The sequence below is a fragment of the Hyperolius riggenbachi genome, chromosome 2 (genome assembly GCF_040937935.1).
Source record: "Hyperolius riggenbachi isolate aHypRig1 chromosome 2, aHypRig1.pri, whole genome shotgun sequence".
NCBI lineage: Eukaryota > Metazoa > Chordata > Amphibia > Anura > Hyperoliidae > Hyperolius > Hyperolius riggenbachi.
Genome location: NC_090647.1, coordinates 128,748,440 through 128,769,547, shown reverse-complemented (window position 1 = coordinate 128,769,547; position 21,108 = coordinate 128,748,440). Strand labels below are relative to the sequence as shown.

Genomic DNA, 21,108 nt, shown 5'->3' with positions numbered 1-21,108 from the left:
AGTGTGTGTGCAGCCTGGCCAAGCAATGTCACCCAAGGAGATTCGGTCCTGATCCCCGACAGGCCACATGCCTTGGAAGTGTACAAGCCCTTAGAAGTGAAGCCTTTTGACCTGATATTTTCTAATGGGGCAAGTACAGAAATGAGTGAGAACATAACTACAGTATGTAGTACTGTAGTGGACATATACTTTAACATAGCAGTGTTTTACAGTTGTTGTCCATAGAAGTGATTGTGGAGAAGGCTAGTGAGTAAACATTACAATAGTAAAAAATTGTGAACGCGCGTGCCGGTATGTAATCTATTACTGTTCTCCCAACATAATAGTCCTACCTTCAAGCACATTTGTGGAAAGTACCAGTATCTACAAAATGGTATTTTAGAAGGTAAAAATTTACTAAAGCAGAAGTGAAGGGCTGCTTTGTTTATGTGACTGGTTTTGCTTACAGCATTATGGGAAACTAGATAGGACATGCCATTCCCTACAGCGGTGGCCCCATGGATGAGATCCTTATCTCAAAACTACACACTGGGCTTGATTCACTAAGACAAATAGCACGCCTTATCAATGTGAACACGCCTTATCAGAGTAGCATAGCGAACTTATGCCTGCTAATTGGCAATGACCAGAGCTCCACTCGTTTTGCCCTGAGCCCCTGTGGGTTCGTAGCACTCGCTATGCTACTCTGATGGGGCATGTTAACTTTGATAATGCGTGCTAACTTTGATAAGGCATGCTATTTGTCTTAATGAATCAAGCCCACTGTCCTCCTGCTATGGCTGTAATGTCACCATGATCTAAGTCAAGCTGAGAGGAGATATTGTAGCACTAGCAAAGACAACAGACTGGCATCATCACTTGGTGGATCACTGCAATCCTACTCCTAATGGTCTCCATACAGGTAATCACACTCACGTGCAGTAAAAAGTATACTTCTGTAACTGGAATGTAAATGGATGATTTTGCCTTTATCTTTAGACATCAGAATAGTAGCTTGGCTGTATTTACACCATAAGCTGACTGCTGCTGGTATTCATGTGCTTAGCAGCTCTTGTGCTAAAATTGAAAACTGGATCCTTCATATCAGAGTTGGGGATCCAGTCAGGTAAGGATGAGCTGCAGTAGAATACAGGAGTACAGCCAGGCGTATAAATACAGACAGACCACTTCTAATACACCCCCACTGCCCCTCTGATACCAAGTGATGGGGCTAAAGACAAATAATGCACAGTACTGAAGTGCTGATCAGGGCCCTATTCACTATATATGAAGGTCATCCAGAAAGTATAAACCATGTGCTTTTATCTGCCATGCAAGGTATTCTGTCTGTGTAATGTAACTTGCATCTGTCATGTTAACCTCTTCTTTCCCTTCATCGCTTGTCATGTGACTGTCCAGCAGCATTAACCTGCAAACACCCCACCCCCTCCCTGTCAGTTCCTCCTACCCAGAAAGTAACAGCCATTTGCATTCATATGACATGCGATGCAGGGAGAGAGGTTAACCTGATGGATGCAAGTTACATTACACAGAAAGAATACCTTGTGTGGCAGATACTTTGCCACACAAGGTATTCTTTCTGTGTAATGTAACTTGCATCCATCAGGTTAACCTCTCTCCCTGCATCGCATGTCATATGAATGCAGAACGTCAACTGTTTTTTTTTTTTCAGCAGCATTAACATAAAACAACCCTCCCCCATCAGCTTCTCCTACCCAGAAAGTAACAGTCATTTGCTTCTGTCAGACCATGTATTCTTTGTATGTAAAAGAAATCACATCTGTCAGGTTAACCTCTTCTTTCCATGCGTCACTTGTTCTGTGACTGCAGGATTCCGAAACAGTTTGTTCAGCGGCATCAATATTAAGCCCCTCCCCCAGTGAAATCCATAGGTGAGGAGTGTGATGCTGCTACAATAAAGAGATACCATTTATTTTATTATTATTCTATTTTAAAATAGTGTGCCTAATATAAAATAAATGTAATGTTTCCTTAACTGAAAATGATTTTTACTTTCCAGACAACCCTCATATAAATATGCTTATTACAGCAGTTACATTTTACATATTAAATACATGCAAATACTAACAGCTATGATTATTACACAAAAACTGAATTCTCTTTCTACAGACAGATACATAAACTATATTTTTGTTAGCTATAAAATATATAAGATCCTTAAAGGGAAGGTTCAGGGAAACCTTTAAAAAAATAAAAATGAATATCCACTTACCTGGGGCTTCCTCCAGCCCGTGGCAGGCAGGAGGTGCCCTCGCCGCCGCTTCAGAGGCTTTCGGTCGTCTTCGGTGGCCGACCCGACCAGGCCAGGCCGGCTGCCAGGTCGGGCTTTTCTGCGCTCCAAGGACGGGCTCTTCTGCGTCCCACACGGGCGCGCTGACGTCATCGGACGTCCTCCGGGCTGTACTGCGCAGGCGCAGTAGTTCTGCGCCTGCGCAGTAAAGCCCGGAGGACGTCCGATGACGTCAGCGCGCCCGCGTGGGACGCAGAAGAGCCTGTCCTTGGAGCGCAGAAGAGCCCGACCTGGCAGCCGGCCTGGCCTGGTCGGGTCGGCCACCGAAGACGACCGAAAGCCTCTGGAGCGGCGGCGAGGGCACCTCCTGCCAGCCACGGGCTGGAGGAAGCCCCAGGTAAGTGGATATGGATTTTTATTTTATTAAAGGTTTTGCCTGAACCTTCCCTTTAAGACCAGCACGTCACAGTTTAGTGCAACTGGTCTCTATTAAGGTGGCCACACACCATACAATTTTTTGAATATCTGTTTAATTTAAGAATTGCAATCATTTTTTCTGACTGATTGTAACATTTCAAAAATATGACCAATATACCACACACCTATGTTAAATTTTTTCCTCAATTATGATAAAAATGATTGGAAACTCAGAGAAAATTGCTAGGGTGTGTATATTAATAAATTAACAATCCAACACACACCATACAATCTTTAGTAGAAATTGAAGAGAAATATCTGGCATTCCGGATCGATTTAAATCGAAAAAAATGGGAAATCCGATCGGATTTTTCAGTCGAATTAAAAAAAAGCTTTCGATTTTTTCGAGAGATACGATCGTTTTTATCGAATTACTGTAAAATCGGATCATTTTATTGTATCGTGTGTGGCCACCTTTAGTGTGTCAGCTGTGTATCTGAACAGGCCACATTTTGGTATTGGTGGATGGTTTAACTTGGGTTTCAAAAAGAATCACCACAGTACAACCCAATTTCCAATATTACACTTGTGAACGGCTTTTCTCCATAGGGATACAGGCAGTACTGTGCAGTCTGTGGAATTCCTGCAGCTGTGGTGTGTTACAAATACCTAAAGGCAACCGATCTGCTATATTGCTTTCTTGTAACACACTGATACAGTATCTGTTTGATCTGAGGCTCAGATTGCAGCTATGTAAAAAGAACATGTGTGTTGCTAATCCAAATCCAGTGTTTTTAAAGGTTACATAGGGTAATGGAAGATATGTGCTAAAATGATCAGAATGGTAGAACTAGGAAGGACTGTAAGGGTCTCATATGCAGAGGCAGACAGCTCCCCATCCAGGACAATGCTAAACATGATGCACAGCAGTACAATCCTCAGTGTAGCATATCTGAATAGAAATGGGACAAGTGTGCATTTGACACAACATGTGAAGGCTTCCATTCAAGCATCTATTAGGTTTTGCCAGTACCACACTAAGGAACAGAACAATTTCATTAAGCTAGTTGTCCAATATAATTTTGCAGCCCTAATTTATGTATGATAGCTGTAACCACCCAATGTTATTTTTTAACAGTTTTTGCCCATTTCAGACTGAGTTAGAGAGCACTGTTAAATGTAGACAGAACATTAGAACATTTAGCTGCATCAGTTGTACACCAACTACATGAAACACTGGAAGGCTGCAGATCATGGGATATGAGACCCACAACTGAAAGGAATACAGTCCCCATATAAAGGGGCACTATGGTGAAAATGATGCTGTTCCATTATTCCCACCATCAGTTATTTAATAGGGACAGCATACATTTCTCCATGGAGCAGGTCTTAAAAAATAGCTCCTAACATCAATTCTTCTCTTCTATACAGCTGATCTGTGTCACTAAATCAGCTGTTCCTGACAGGGATGCGACAGCTGCTTGTTCCCTGCTCTCTGCTAACTGTTATCAGCCTTCAGTATCACTCTGTCACAGCTAAATTATAACTCGGCTCACGCCGTGTGCTTCTCACATGTAGCTATAAGGTAAGTAACTCATTAACAGCCTGTTTAGTTTAGATTCTACCAGTGGTTCTGGATGGAACTTGGCTTCAGGGGCATAAAGAGATGATTTGCATATTCAGGAGTGATGCATCATGGGAATCCACAGTTGCTTACTTACACCTGAATTATTGAAAATACCTTCTGTATTAATAAGGCAAAATTACACCCAGCTTTGCTTTTTAATAGGAGAGCTCTTTGGTCTCTTTTATTCCTTTATACTTTCCTAGCAGTTCTGGGTATTCTATAGTTTGTAGGCCATCTGCAGCTTTCTCTTCTCACAGGTTCTTGCCTTTTGTATCTGAGCAAGGACAGCAGCTGTTCTTCTGATCATCCTAGTTCCCATTCATTAACAATAGGTGGCACATGCATTAATACTGCATGCCAGTATTAATGTATGGTAAACTGGGGCCAGCTGAAAGCAAGAGAAGACCTGTGATCTCAGCTTGGAAAGACAGGTGACTGGAAGAAGGGGCAGCTGCAAATACCTTGCAAATTGTAAAACAGCACCTCTTGCTGGTATAGCATGCAGGGTAGTGCTGAATTAGTCAGCACTACCCCTGCTATCTTTTTTTTATTTATTTTTTTATCTGCTTTTGCCTTTAGCTGGGTTTTGAGTTCAATATCCTGAGGACTTGGATAGCATTCTCTATATGTTCATTGTGAACTTGTTCAGAAGATAGCCCCCATTATGAGCACGATCATAAGTCTACTACATAATTAGGGAGAAAATGACAAGTTATTGATTGGTAAATGTGTTGCAGCCATAACGACAATCAAACACAAATCAAAATGTGGCGCCTCTTCAAAATAAAAAAACGAAAACATATAAGAACATACATAATATACATAAGTAGATTTAAATTAAAGATAGGGTAGAAAAAACATAAAGCCATAAGTTATACAAAACACAGCATCCTCTGTGCAAATTGCACATACATGTAGGTATGTTCACACAGTAAACCATAGAAACACACTGGCTCTGATGGCCACTTGCCATGCCCAGACACAGCTCAATCTCTTAGTGCACTTAGTTAATAACAGTGGAATCAGCTTGATCTTCGGCAAGCGTCAGCTGATGGAGGCTTACCGTCTGGCCGCATTCCAGGGACTTCAGGCCCAAAGCCACCAAACACTGCCATGTCTGCAAGGAAAAAACATGGACTGTTAAAAGGACTCAACATATATTGTCCAATATACATCTACATGTGAATGGTAAGCAGGGTACGTGCATGAATTGGGCTCTTCCCTCAGTCTAACCTCCTTAGTGGTAAGATTCTTCCCAGATTTGGTTTCTAAAAGCGGTACAATTCTTTCTCTGGAAAGAACCATACCGCTAAGTATAGGCAGCCCTCTTAGGAGAAATTAGCATGTCATAACGGCAAGTCTCATGGGTCCAGTGTGCTTGATTCACGAACAGCCGTCCGCGGCGTCCCGCTCTACCGGCTCCTGCACCTCCCGGGAGGTGCGGGAGCCGGTAGAGCGGGACGCCCCGGACGGCTGTTCGTAAATCAAGCGCACTGGACCCATGAGACTTGCCGTTATGACATGCTAATTTCTCCTAACTGGAGCTTGTAAGTTACTGGAGTGCGCAAGAGGCGCAGTTGTACAGTGGTGTGAAAAACTATTTGCCTGCTTCCTGATTTCTTATTCATTTGCATGTCTGTCACACTTAAATGTTTCTGCTCAACAAAAACCGTTAACTATTAGTCAAAGATAACATAATTGAACACAAAATGCAGTTTTAAATGATGGTTTTTATTATTTAGTGAGAAAAAAAACTCCAAATCTACACGGCCCTGTGTGAAAAAGTGATTGCCCCCTTTGTTAAAAAATAACGTAACTGTGGTTTATCACACCTGAGTTCAATTTCTGTAGTCACCCCCTGGCCTTATTACTGCCACACCTGTTTCAATCAAGAAATCACTTAAATAGGAGCTATCTGACACAGAGAAGTAGACCAAAAGCACCTCAAAAGCTAGACATCATGCCAAGATCCAAAGAAATTCAGGAACAAATGAGAACAAAAGTACTGTAATTGAGATCTATCAGTCTGGTAAAGGTTATAAAGCCATTTCTAAAGCTTTGGGACTCCAGCAAACCACAGTGAGAGCCATTATCCACAAATGGCAAAAACATGGAACAGTGATAAACCTTCCCAGGAGTGGCCGGCCGACCAATATTACCCCAAGAGCGCAGAGAAAACTCATCAGAGAGGCCACAAAAGAACCTAGGACAACATCTAAAGAACTGCAGGCCTCACTTACCTCAATTAAGGTCAGTGTTCACGACTCCACCATAAGAAAGAGACTGGGCAAAAACGGCCTGCATGGCAGATATCCAAGGCGCAAACCACTTTTAAGCAAAAAGAGCATTAAGGCTTGTCTCAATTTTGCTAAAAAAACATCTCAATGATTGCCAAGACTTTTGGGAAAATACCTTGTGGACCGACGAGACAAAAGTTGAACTTTTTGGAAGGTGCGTGTCCCGTTACATCTGGCGTAGAAGTAACAGCATTTCAGCAAAAGAACATCATACCAACAGTAAAATATGGTGGTGGAAGTGTGATGGTCTGGGGTTGTTTTGCTGCATCAGGACCTGGAAGGCTTGCTGTGATAGATGGAACCATGAATTCTACTGTCTACCAAAAAATCCTGAAGGAGAATGTCCGGCCATCTGTTCGTCAACTCAAGCTGAAGCGATCTTGGGTGCTGCAGCAGGACAATGACCCAAAACACACCAGCAAATCCACCTCTGAATGGCTGAAGAAAAACAAAATGAAGACTTTGGAGTGGCCTAGTCAAAGTCCTGACCTGAATCCTATTGAGATGTTGTGGCATGACCTTAAAAAGGCGGTTCATGCTAGAAAACCCTCAAATAAAGCTGAATTACAACAATTCCGCAAAGACGAGTGGGCCAAAATTCCTCCAGAGCGCTCTAAAAGACTAGTTGCAAGTTATCGCAAACGCTTGATTGCAGTTATAGCTGCTAAGGGTGGCCCAACCAGTTATTAGGTTCAGGGGGCAATTTCTTTTTTACACAGCTCCATGTAGGTTTTGAGTTTTTTTTCTCACTAAGTAATAAAAACAATCATTTAAAACTGCATTTTGTGTTCAATTATGTTATCTTTGACTAATAGTTAACAGTATTTGATGAGCAGAAACATTTAAGTGTGACAAACATGCAAAAGAATAAGAAATCAGGAAGGGGGCAAATAGTTTTTCACACCACTGTATTTTATTTGGAGCTAAACATATTGCGCAATTTAAAGATCTGGATTGGGATATGATCACTGATGTTCTGAGTGATACATATACGACTTTGCGAGATTGCCACCTGCATATGGTGGCATACATCTGGTGAGCCTTTCTTGTTTATGAGGTGGTAGGCACCACGAGTGAGCACAGCGTGTCACCCACACTAGGATTGTGGAGTATGCCAGTGACTGCATCTTAATAGTATTACGCTATGTGAGGTTGTTTGTTTACAGGTTGATAATCTGGAAGCGCGCAGTGGAGTGCATCGCACATAATATTACAGCTTATAGAGGATTGACCACAGCACACTAACAGCATTCTTTGGACATTGATCAGTGACTATAAAGTTTTTTGGGGGGGTAACTTTGTTGCTCTTTCTCCGGGCAGCGCAGCATTGTGGCTTATACAACTGCAATTTCACGGCTTGTCCTCCAGTCCCTCTTGCTGTTAGAATATTGATGTTCTGGACAAAGGTGCCCTGTCATCTTAACTCTTTACAACACATGAGAAGGAAAAGCAACATAATAGAACATAACATTTAAAAATGTAACTTAGCCCTGGACTCCCCCATACATCGTTTAACCAGCCACCAGTCCACCGCGGCAGCTACCGGCCTCCTATTGATCCCTGAAATGGGAGTCAGGCCACCCCTGCCCCACACGTCGGCAATGACAGCTACTGCAGCAAATGTTGGACAATCCACATGGGCACTCCAGCCAAACCTATTAACCAAGCCACTAGCTGGCTAGGTCAAGACCGCAAAGTCAGGGAGACTCTTTAGCTCCCTCTTCTTACATTTCTCTCTCACTTTTTTCTTTTCCTCTCTCTCCTTCTTTCCCTTTCTCTTTCTTTTTCGCTCTCTTTCTCTCCGTTTCTACCCTTTCCTTTCCTAAGGACACACTGCAGGCATCGGAAATCGCTGCAAAACAGTTGAGCGTTGCAGACAAATGTGGCAGTACCACTCGCATAGTACTCAGACTACCCCTCTGGTCCTTCTCCACTATGGTTTATGTGTTGTATATATGCCTACTCTATGTACTGTATATTATACTGTACCCACACTGTAATGTTTACTGTACCATCACTGACCCTGTAAGTGCCAAAAACAATTCCAGTACAACCCCTATTGAACATGGCCAAATAAACAAATTGACATATGTAACATGTCAAAACACAAAAAGACATGCAAAAGTTAGGCACAAAGGCATACATAAAATTATGTGCTATTACACAATACATGTCATGCATTGCTGCACACATTAGACATGTAGCAATGATATTAGGGGCATTATTATATTGTAAAACTAAAATTTGGAAACAAGTGAAACAGTGATGCATACGTGTGATACCAATTAACATCTTCCAATTGTAAAGATAACTCAGCATAATCAGCCTGATGCAATTCCCTTTTCCTCGTAAGTTTTCTCCTAGATGACATTCTTTTTCACCTACTTTTTGGTACTTTATCAACTGCATAGTGCTAAAACTTTATCTTAAACAGAAGATGAAAAATTATCTCCTAGCAGAAAACTTGGGAGAAAATGTGAATTGGATGAGGCCCTGTGTGTCTTTATGTGCTGCACTAAGTTTCACAGTCTGACTACTGTGTTTTCAGTCTTCCATGTTGCCTGTCTGTGCTTCTGCAGGAGAGCTCAGACAGCACTTCTAGAAACACTTGTCTTCCTTGAAACATCTACCCATGAGTCAACTTGTTGAAGCAGTAAGACCACCCTGACTCTCGTCATTATGCAAGCTTTATTTGCTTAGCATTTACTTAATTACAGGATAATCCAATAATTGGCCCCACAATGAGCAATGTTATTAATTGATCGTTGCCATTAGTTTGGATGTTTTTTTAATAATGTACTGGACCAAATTTCTGTGAAATCCTGCACAAATTCACATGGGAGAATTGATGCCATTCTGAAGGATACCAGAGCCGAATGGCTCTGTTAAAAACTGAAGCTGTACTAGGTACGGGCATAATCAAATACTCACCGCGCCTTTCGTTCCCCTCCGTCCCCCGCTGCTTTTCTCCGGTCAGTCCCGTTCTCCTGGACGACTCCAAACCTCGACATACTGCGGCACGCAGTTCTTCTCCCATGGCCGCACCAAGTGCGCTCCTATCCTGTGACATCACTAGGGGAGCAGAACGGACATACTGCACACAGGAGAATGGGACTGATCGGAGAAGAACAGCGGGGGACAGAGGGGAACGGGAGGTGCAGTGAGAATTTGATTATGTCCCCCTCCCCAGTACAGCTTCAGTTTTTACAAGAGCTTTTCTGCTCTGGTATCCTTTAAAGTCAAAGGAGTTGATTTTATTAAGATTTCTGTCTGTGTATGCATATTTATGAGTAATTTATTGATAAACAAGAATTATTAATTCCATTAATACATTAATTTTGAAAGCATCTAAAACACGGTAAAACCTTTGTACGGTATTATAATCACACACACACACACACACACACACACACACACACACACACACACACACACACACACACACACACACACACACACACACACACGTTGATTCACATGACAGGCAGCCTATTGGGCCAATCAAAGTTCAGGGATCATGTCCTTTAAAGTGACTGGACCCGCTGAGGCTCCGGGAGGGACAAGTGGAGCGCCGTTATTGCCAAATAGCGGACATAAAGGTACTAGCGCTCCAGTCACTGGGGTTGATTACACGCGCTACGCTGCCAATAGCGGGCGTAGAGTGCAGACTCTTGATAATTAAGGCTCATTGTTGAAATAGAGCGAGTAACTGGGGGTTACTCACGCTATTCCTGTTAGCGAATCAACCCCATTGGCAGCAAAGAATTACTTTTTTTTTTTTTATTACGGTTTTATTTGCGATGCAAAAATATAAGATATACTCACCAAATAAGCTACAAAGCATAGGTAAGCGACAGACAAGATAGCTGCTCCTATATACAGTCCCAAAATGTTAAGGGAAGACACGTATGTGACCACAAAATACATGTTTATGCAGCATATAATAAGTATCAGGATCCCACCGGCTATTTTCCAACCACTGCAAAGGTAAAAAATAATTGATTAAAATACATTTTTTATATCCAAAAGGCTTTCACATATACCGATCTCAAACATCATCACTTGCACGATTCAAAAACCAAATAACCCAGTGTTCTCCTCAGAAATTTTTTTACAGCCAGGTGGCATGAAAAAGTAGCCAAGTGGGGCGAGATGAGAGAATGCAGGGCAGGTGCGCTGCACAACTCTGCTTACAACAGAGGAGGTGGAGAGCTGATCACAGCCGGGTGCTCACCAAAACTAGCCGGGTGCTGCACCCAGCTAAAAGAGCCTGGGGAGAACACTGTAACCAAACGTATAAGAGAAAACAATGCAAGTATGAGATGGGGAAAATGAACCAAGCCACTGAATATATAACAATAAGAAAACTGAAAGCCTGGGTTCAAAACTAAGACCTGACCGGTGCCTCACTGCAGCAAAAAGAAACGTGAGAATATGAATTGGTTAAAAAGGAAAACGATACTTTACTCTGATAGGACAATCCGGGGCTAGTGTGTGTACATAGCTTTAGTGTTTGGAGAGGTTATTAGCATTTCAGTAGAAGCACAAATGAATATAGAGAGTCAATTTACAACTACAGGTAGTGCCTGGTTAACCAATGAGATGGGGACTGTAGGCTCGGTCTTAACCCGAATCAATTCTTAAAGTGAACCGCCAGACTAAAAATCGACTCAGCAGCACTGAAAAGGCCTGGTGTGTCTAACAGTTTCACAGCATCAGAACTTTGTTTCTCTTATACAAGCCTCATTTTTAGCTGCACAGAAGAAAACTGCCCAGACAGTTTTGCCCTTATGCTGTGCAAAGCATGATGGGATTTCTGATGTTGTTCTCCTTCTGCTGTTTTGGTGCAATTTTTTTTTTTTTTTTTTTTACATTTTGAATTTGACATTTGAAGCCTAGCACGTGCAGCTAGAAGGGGTTATCAGGACACAGGACAGTTGGAGCTGTGTCTCATGCTCACTTTCACCTCCTTTCAACCAAAAAGATGGCTGCCCCCATGACAAAGATGGCAGCCCCCATGAATCACAAACATTTGCCTGTTCCTTTAAAACAGGGTGGGTAAAAGATTATATTACCTATCTATTCTAATTAACATAACTAATGTAACTTAATAACAGTATGTTTGTTTAGGCTGAAGTTCCCCTTTAAGTTGGAACACTGTTCCATCTTTGTCCCCTGTACCTCCTCTGTGCCTCCATTGATCCCCTTTGTGTCACCTCTGTTCCCCTGTTCCTCCAGAGTCTCCCCCTGTGCCACCTCTGCCCTCAGTGTACCACAGCAAAATGTCATTTTACCAGTTTAAAAAACATTTCTTCTTTGGATTTTTATAAATCAATTTTATCAAAAACTGCAAGGCCTTTTCAAAAAATGTTTTTGACTTGTTCCCACCGAATCAAACTTCATATTTTTGATAGTATGAAGTTTGACCAGTTCGTAAGTTGGGGACGGCATGTATAGAAGCAGCACACCATTCAAGCTGGTCAGCACACACTCCAGCTCATTTACTGTCAGTATAAGCAGAGTATAACAGTGTAGACTGATACACATGAAACATTCTGTACTACTACTATTACAATAGGGAACTATGAAGGTAACTTGCACAAAATAAATTATATAAAGAACAAATATAAGAGAGAAGTATTATTGATGTACTTACAGCCCATTTGCAAAATCATTCATCACAGTTCGGAGGCTGGTGAATGTCAGCACTGGAATCAAAGCAAATGGAAGCTAAAATACAATGGGAGATTTTTAGTCAAGCCGTCTTAGGCAAACACCATAAAACATTCATAATACAGTATTACATTGTTTCACTGTTGCCCATCTTGCCTTTTTTTGTTCTTCCCTCATTTATTTCAAACTCAACATGGATAATCTATTTGACTATTTTTGCTACAGCCAAAAAGAACCAGCATTTCCTTTGGACACTCACTTCTAAAGCACACTGCACTTATAATATATTCTCAGCACGATATCCACATTATCCAGTACTCTGGCCAGTACCAGTCCCTGCCAGGGTAAAATGAGCCATCTTGCCAGGAGTTGTGGTCTGACTATAAAGCTAGGATGCGGCAATAACAACTGATCTGACTATGAACTCTATTCACAAAACTTCTCATAAATGACTTATTTATCACCTCATTAATAAAAATAGCACATTCAGAAGCAAAATAATCACTCAAAGTAATTTGCGCTTTATTAACTTCATTTCAATATTACAGTGCTTTTTTTCCTATCTTAATTATATTATATTTTTGCTCTTTGGGAGCTTAAAAATGTAACATGTATAAGGTGAAAACAGGTGAAAAAGCTTTGTGAATCATGCCCAAGAAGAGTAATGAGTAAGTGATGGTCATGTCTAGGAGAACTCATGGAGAAGCATGTGATCAGTTTGGTCAGGTGATAGATATGCAATTCTCTGATTTGTTAGTCATGATCATGTAGTAAAAGAGGATGTGACCACAGCAAATCAGAGCTTTGTAAATCAATCAGCTGATCAAACAAATCACATGGTTCTCCATGAGTTCTCCTAGACATGCCCATCACAACTAGAGAGATCTTACAACCCAGATTCAAGCACAGTTTATACATGCATTAAATAAAACATCATTTATAAAAAAAACTATGCATAAAAAGGTTTGGAAAGTATGTGCTCATGTATTTAAAGCTTTTCATTTCATCCTCAACAATCCTCCACTTGTTCTTTTTTTTTTTTAATTGCTCCACTGCTCCTGTCCTACTTACTTTTCTGACCTTTTATACATAAATATACCCATCTGCTCCTGCTTGTTTGCAAACTGTGGACCAGTGTCATTTAGGATTGACAGCATCATGAGCTTAAAGGGAACCTAAAGCAAGGCTTCCATATTTATTTCCTTTTAAGCAATACAAGTTGCCTGGCTAGGCTATCCTGCTGATCTATTTGGCTGCAGTAGTGGCTGAATCACAAACCTGAAACAAGCATGCAGCTAATCCAGCCAGAGAACTTGATCTGCATGCTTGTTTGGGATCTATGGCTAATAGTATTATAGGCAGAGGATCAGCAGGATAGCCAGGTAATATGCATTGTTTAAAAAGAAATAAATATGGCAGCCATTATATCACTCTCACTTTAGGTTCCTATAATCTGGCTCTGCTGTGGTTCGCTCAGCCCCTTTCTGACTTGGTGTGGTGGTAGAACACAGATCTGAATATTTACCAGTGCTGAAGTATTGGAGAGAATAATTGCTTAGGTCCGGTTCACACTGCAAGAGCTTTTTCTAAGTGCTTGTGATTTTAAAAGCTCTTGCTAATATAATGCTCTGAGTTTGTTCTCACTTGAGCAATGTGACTTCACCCATAGCATGTGAAAAATCACACATAGCATTGCATTAGCAAGAGCTTTTCAAATCACTAGTGCTAAAAAAAAAGCTCTTTCAGTGTGAACCAGGCCTTACTGCAAACAAAAAACCTCAATCCAACCTGGCATCAAAGGTAATGATCATATACTTGTGTTTATTCACTCAAGTACAGGGTGGTGCATGATAGACCACAAGTACACAAGCCCGCCCCCTTGCGCCTGTTACTCTAACCCTGCTGAGTGTGTCCTCCAATGCTTAACTGAAGCCTGTGTCACCTGCATTTGCTGCCATATGGTTAACGCTTTCATACAGCAATATATATGTGCACACATTCTTATTAGAAGTACATTTCTCCCAATTAAGATGCACTATTAACCACTTGAGGACCACAGTTTTACACACCCCTAGTGACCAGGCGATTTTTCACAATTCAGCACACTGCAGCTTTAACAGTAAATTGCTCAGTCATACAACTTACCACCCAATGAATCTTACCTCCTTTTCTTGTCACTAGGAGGCCTTTATTTTGGGGGTCTCTGATCGCTACTGCAATCAGTTTTTTTTTTAATTAAAAAAAAAAAAGCATTTTTTTTTAAAATGGCTCTAGTTCCCCTTTCCTCCCCTAAATTGGCACTGGATGGCGATCCATAACTGTCCCTCCTCTCATAGGCATCAGCCTTTGAAAGGGATTTGACTGTGAGCCACTCGGAGGGACAGCTAAGTGTCCCCTGTACAGCGCTGTGCTAGATCGCAGCGCTGTACAGATGTAACAGCCTGTCAGCTGTGGCTGGCAGGCTAATCACGCAGCTCCGCGTCCCTGCAGAGAACGATCGCACATGCACGCGCGAGTTCCCTGCCAATCCCTGCCCACCGCTCGGCGTTAGGCGGTCAGGAGGGGTTAATTTCCTTTTTCCCATTGCTTACAGTAGGCAGTAAATATCAGACGGATTGGACAGGTTTTGGACTAGTTCATCTACTCATGAGGGATTCTCAGGGTTTCTTTATTTTCAAAAGCACTTACTGAACAGTAGTTGCTCAGTCTGACTGCCAAAAGAGTGTGCATGTAAATCGGCAGGCTGGCTGACACCTCTGCCTGTATCCTTTCCAGTGTTTGTAAAGAATAAAGCTATATCCTCACCACAGCGATGTAGGAAGATGGATCCAGCAACGTCCCTTCATGACGAGTGTTCCCCGATCCATCTTCCTGCCGTCGGGTATGCGCGTTACACAACAGGCACAAACAAGACTTCAAGTGATCGCCATACTTGGGCGGAGTCTTTGGGGATCTTAAAAATCCAATCCACCATGGTCATTATCGGCGTGCAGTGGTAAGCATTGTTAGCACGATTGCACCCCTGTACCCACATTACGAGATTGCAGAAACGATCGATCATTGCTCAAAAAATCGCCAGTCATCGGAAAATCGTGTGGTAGGTACGGGCATTAAAGAGACTCAGAGCTGAGCCTTCCTGCTGTTTTTAATTTACCTGGGGCTTCCTCCAGTCCCATAAGCATGGATGTGTCCCTTGCAGTCTTCCTGCAGTCCTCCGTTCAGCCGCAGAGAACTCCTGGTACCTGGTTCAGTCGGACTCAGTCTGAATGAGTGAAGTCAGCCAGGCCTTCTGCGCTTGCACACAAGGTCCGCGCATGCACAGAAGGTTCGCTGCTGATGTCACTGAGCTGCTTACCGGAGAAGATTGTGGCTGAACGGAGACGCAGAGGAGGACGGGGAGGGACACATCCATGCTTATGGGCCTGGAGGAAGCTCAGAGTAAGTAAAAAAACAGCAGGAAGACTAAGCTCTGAGTCTCTTTAAGGACAACTGAAGAGAGAGGGATATGGAGGCTGCCATATTTTATTTCCTATAAAGCAATACCAGTTGCCTGGCTGCCTTGCTGATCCTCTGCCTCTAATACTTTTAGTCATAGACCCTAAACACGCATGCAGCAGATCAGGTGTTTCTCATATTATTGTCAGATCTGACAATATTAGCTGCATGCTTGTTTCTGATGTTATGCAGACACTACTGCAGCCAAATAGATCAGCAGGGCTGCCAGGCAACTGATATTGTTTAAAAGAAAATAAATATGGCAGCCTCTATAGTCTTCTCACTTAAAGCAAACCTGAACTTTTAATTAAGAGTCAAAATAAACATACACACGTCATACTTACCTGCTGCCTAGTCTACTCATCAATCTCTGTCTCCTCTCCTGAGTCCTGTTTGTCCACTGTGATCAATGGAATTCTCCGTCCTCCATTTTAAAAATGGCAATGACCCTGTAACAGCTTCCGGGTCAGCACACTGTTAAACTGCAAAATTGCTCACTTGAGCCATAGGGAAACATGGACAATACCTTGCTTATCAGTTGTCCTTTCAGTTATAACTGACAGCAACTGATATATTTTACTTCTGACAAAATGTTGTCAGAACTATAAGGGATCGCTGTTAGAAGAAAATGGTGAGCTTCTCAGAGGAACGGACGGTAAGGTAAGTATGTAATATTCATTTGCAGGTACATCATGTGTTTATTTTAAATACTTTTACTCAGTTCAGGTTCCCTTTTTCCTTTAATGACAGAAATAATAAAAAGCCGTGTAGAAGGGTGATCATATGTTTCTACGTAAAAATAAATGAATACTCTGCTTAAATCTGGGCAATTGATTGATTGTTGCAAACCTACCTGCAGGCTCTGAAGCACATTCAGGAAATCATTCATGCCTGTAAGATGTTCAACATCCTGGAAAATGGCAACCAGCAGAGTGGGGAAAATAGCAATAGATCGGGTAAGGATCACTCGGGCAAAACGTGACCACTTCAGGTTCAGGAAACCCTGCAAATTAAAGCACAAAGTTGTATTGTAAAATGTCTTAACAAGGACAAATCACATAGCACTGTAGAAGCAGACAAACTGTCCCTATAGATATTAGAAATATTACTAAGGCTGTATGAGTGAGAGCTTTACTTACCAATTCACACAGCGGTTTTGTGAAAACCATTATCTTCCCAGGCTCAAGTGGGTCTCTTGAAAGCATTATGGATCCTTTCACACTACATCAGTTGCGTTGCAAAATAATTCTGCATGTCAACTCATTGCCTATACAAATCTATGGGCCTGTTCACACCTGCATGCATCTCGCATCCCCGGCATGCAACATACGAACAAACAGCTGGAACCTATGGCTGCGCAGCAGGGGAGAGAGAAGATTGAGGCTTCCGTATGGACAAGTAAATGACTTGTTTATCCCACACAGTGAATAGTTTTTTGTTTTTTTTTAAATGCTTTAAATGCTTTTTTAAATATGTCACTATAAAGTTGGGAATGCTGCAGTCTACAAACCTTTCCCATAAAATTTCTGCAACCTGCTGGATGCTTCTAGTGCCCACGATGACATCTTCGAGTCTCCTAATGGGCCCCTGACTTGTTGCACACTAACCAAATACATTTGCATCTGTCTGTATGTACTGTGTGCAGCTCTATTTTACTCTATCTGGGTGTTCCAGAGTGAGTTAAAGGAGGTAAAGCAAACTCAGACTCTTACTTAGGTAAAGTAGGTTGAAGAGGGGTATTCAGACCTTTTTCAGAAACTGTGCTCTGGTGTCAGAGAGCATCCCTCTAATTGAAATTATCATAACATGTTGGATTTTAGCCTAACCATACTGATAGCTGTACAGCCTTATTTCTGTGACAGGATATACACTTTAAAGAGAATCTGTATTGTTAAAATCGCACAAAAGTAAACATACCAGTGCGTTAGGGGACATCTCCTATTACCCTCTGTCACAATTTCGCCGCTCCTCGCCGCATTAAAAGTGGTTAAAAACAGTTTTTAAAAGTTTGTTTATAAACAAACAAAATGGCCACCAAAACAGGAAGTAGGTTGATGTACAGCATGTCCACACATAGAAAATACATTCATACACAAGCAGGCTGTATACACCCTTCCTTTTGAATCTCAAGAGATCATTTGTGAGTTTCTTTCCCCCTGCAGCTATCTTCCACTGAAGTGTCAGGCTGTTTCTTCCTGCAGAGTGCAGACAGCTCTGCCTGTATGTAATTCCTCAGTATGTGAAAGCCCAGCCAGCTCAGAGGAGGATTTATCCAGCTTGTAAAAGATAAGAGAGAAGAGAGAAGCTGCCCTACTCTAAATAATACACAGGCAGTGTGCAGAGAGGGCCTGGAGGAGGGAGATGCATCACAGAACCACAACACTGAAGAACTTGGCAGCCTTCCAGACACAGGCTGACAAGTCTGACAAGAGAGAGATAAGTTGATTTATTACAGAGATGGTGATAGTAGAACGTGCTGCAGTAAGCCAGAACACATTAGAATAGCTTTTGGAAGTTGTAGGATGATAAAAAACAGGATGCAATTTTTGTTACGGAGTCTCTTTAAGTTAGTGCGATTATTCATTCTCGTCTTCTGCGCATGCGTCACCAGGAGCTACAATGACGTGGGCTCACGCTTGCGCATGCACAGAAGTAGCCAACCCATCTGTGTCTCTGTGAACTTCAGAAGCTACCAGTAGGAGACAGGAGAAGACCGGAGCTGTGGTGAGGGACACACGTGACTTGTAGGAGCTAGAAGAAGCCCCAGCGAAGTAAAAATATATATTTTTTAATTCACCTCATGAGGTGGCCAGTTACTTACCGGTGGCTTACTCCAGCAACCTGAAATCCTCCTGGACCCTCACCGTCAATCCGTGTTACTCCAGTCCTCCGCTGTCCCCCTCCAAATGCTGTGTCCTGTACCGTGCATGGCCAGTAGCATTCTGCGCATGCGCAGTGAGTAAAAATTTCTACTGTGCATGTGCAGAACGCTCCCAGCCATAAGGGCGCATTCGAGGAGGCACACAGCTGGGACCGTGCATGTGCAGTAGCCGGCGACTGGCTAAGTCATCCAATTTGCTATGTGGGACAGCAGAGGAACGGAGCAGTACAGAATGATGGTGAGGGACCACAAGGACTGGAAGAAGCCCCAGGTAAGTAACTGGTAACAATATATTTTGCATAACATTACCGTGGAAAAGTGAACTTAAAGGGATACTATCGATTACCATGTGTTTTTTAACCGGAGTTTGAGAGAGTTGCTGAAGTGCTGGTAAATAATGATATATACATTTCATTTGCTTATCTCTTGTTTACTGTAACAAATTCCTTTCCTGAACTGAGGGCACTGTCTGCTCTTTTCTGACGGGAGAGTTAACAATGAGGGGAGGGGGGTTTCCCTCACAGTGTAGTTATCTCTGTGTGTAACTGTGTGTCAGCGAGCTCTCAGAAGAAGCTGCATGTTTCTGAGCTGTCTGCAAGAGAGCATAGGAAATGTAACTTGTTTTGAACGTGTAATTGTCTGTGACACCACAGCTTTTCATATTTTTTTGGGCTTTCAGGGAAAAATACTGTGTAGTCTGATATGCAATAAACAACACTGGCTGTGCACTGAAACAGACACCCCTTTGCGAATGATTTGTCCCAATAGAGCTAAACCCTACACAGTTAATTAAAGCTTTTGCCTCTGATATTTAACATGAAAAATAGGAAAATGTTTACACAGCTACTTAGACATTATTTGTACATTGTCATTTTATAACACTTGGGTATTGATAGTATTCCTTTAAGCTTTAAGATTATCCATTCTGCCCTGCTGAATAACAAAGTGCTGCATATGGCAGTCCATGTATGGTAGAGCAAAATTTTCCTGCTCACCCTCTGCAGCTCATGTTACATCCACTATGCATGTATTTGTACCTTGGGATTTAAACTTATGTATCTATGCACCCCAATATTTGTTTTGTACTATGTACACTGCTACAGAAGATGTTGGTACTATGTAAATAAGGAGGGGGCAAGCAGGGGATTTTGCAGCTCCCACACAGAACGCCATATTATTGTTACCTCAGCTAGGCAGAGGAATTAGGTAAGTGAATTGAATTCATCATTTATATTCAAATGCAAGTTACCCTGAAGACCTACCTCCATGACAAACTGTCCAGAGTAGGTGCCAGTCATTGTTGAACTTTGACCTGCAGCCAGGATTCCCACAGCCCAGATGTACAGAGCAGCAGGTCCAAAATAGCATCCTAGGACCACACCCTGGAACACAAGATACAAAAACTCAGAATCAATAAAAAGTATTTCACATCCTCAATATTATCATCTTTTTTTTTATTATGCGCCTAATTTGAACATAGTATTCAAATAATTTTGTATTCATTTCTATAGGTCTTGAAAGGACTTTCCGGTATATGTTCTCCCTTTTTGCCCATTAACTGATGTTCTTTGATTTAGTGTTATATACCGTAATTATTATTTATTAGAATTTGTATTTATAAATAAATTATCTTCGTTTATTTTACAAACGGTTTCAATGCTATAAAGTTGTGCAGGTTTTTTTGTGCAGAAGCGGTAACTTATCCTGAAGGAAATACAGTGTCCCAGTGGATGGTTATAAAATCTTATATTATTTATATGGTTGATTTTTTTTCTCCAAGGATTATTTATACCACACCATAACCTACCAGTATTTATAACAGAGGCACCAAGGTAGTATAAAAGCGATTAAAAAAACGGCTAATAAGAGGAGGTAAGTGGTGGACTTACCTCCAAGAAGGCACCATAAATTGTTGATTTTTTTTTTTTTTTTTTTTTTTTTTTTTTTTTCAGTCAATAAATTTTTATTATTGTTTAAGAACATAAAAAGGTAACAAGCATTTCAACACTGGCAAAGGGCAAGCTTGTAACATCCGATGGTACAATAGAACAAAAATATAAACTTGAACTCATCATGGTTGGCAGTGTTGTAACAAATATAATACAGTTAATCTACATAATTGAAAACAGAGTTGGTGTACATGTGTTGAATAATAATCTACAATGGTTGGTGGATAGTGCAGCAGGATAGAGGGAGATGTAGGATAAGCTGACCCAAATTGGAGGCTAGGTATGGATTTTTGGCCAATCAATATGTAAGAGGTAGGGAGGATCAATCTCATGACTGTGGCATCTGATAGATCTTTCCATTTGTACATTGAAGTCTACCTGTCGTTTCAGCTGTAAAAGAATAAATTGTTGATTTTTAATACACAACAATAATTTAATACACAACAATTTATTCACAAATACTCCACAATTGCAATGTGTTTTGCAGGTTTAACCCTGCTTCATCAGACAGTCACTAG

At 41.6% G+C, this 21,108-nt stretch overlaps 1 protein-coding gene across 2 annotated transcripts in view; it reads right to left on the bottom strand.

Annotated features, from left to right (window-relative positions):
- Nucleotides 1-21,108, bottom strand: part of SLC11A2 (solute carrier family 11 member 2) — a 137,219-nt gene that overhangs the window by 25,194 nt on the left and 90,917 nt on the right. For both annotated transcript variants that reach the window (XM_068267399.1, XM_068267400.1), the window contains exons 12-16: nt 19,904-20,023; nt 16,614-16,763; nt 12,249-12,322; nt 10,418-10,571; nt 5,359-5,412 (exon numbers count right to left, since the gene is read on the bottom strand). In XM_068267399.1, coding sequence (XP_068123500.1) covers nt 5,359-5,412; nt 10,418-10,571; nt 12,249-12,322; nt 16,614-16,763; nt 19,904-20,023 — 552 coding nt within the window. The remainder of the gene's footprint in view (nt 1-5,358; nt 5,413-10,417; nt 10,572-12,248; nt 12,323-16,613; nt 16,764-19,903; nt 20,024-21,108) is intronic.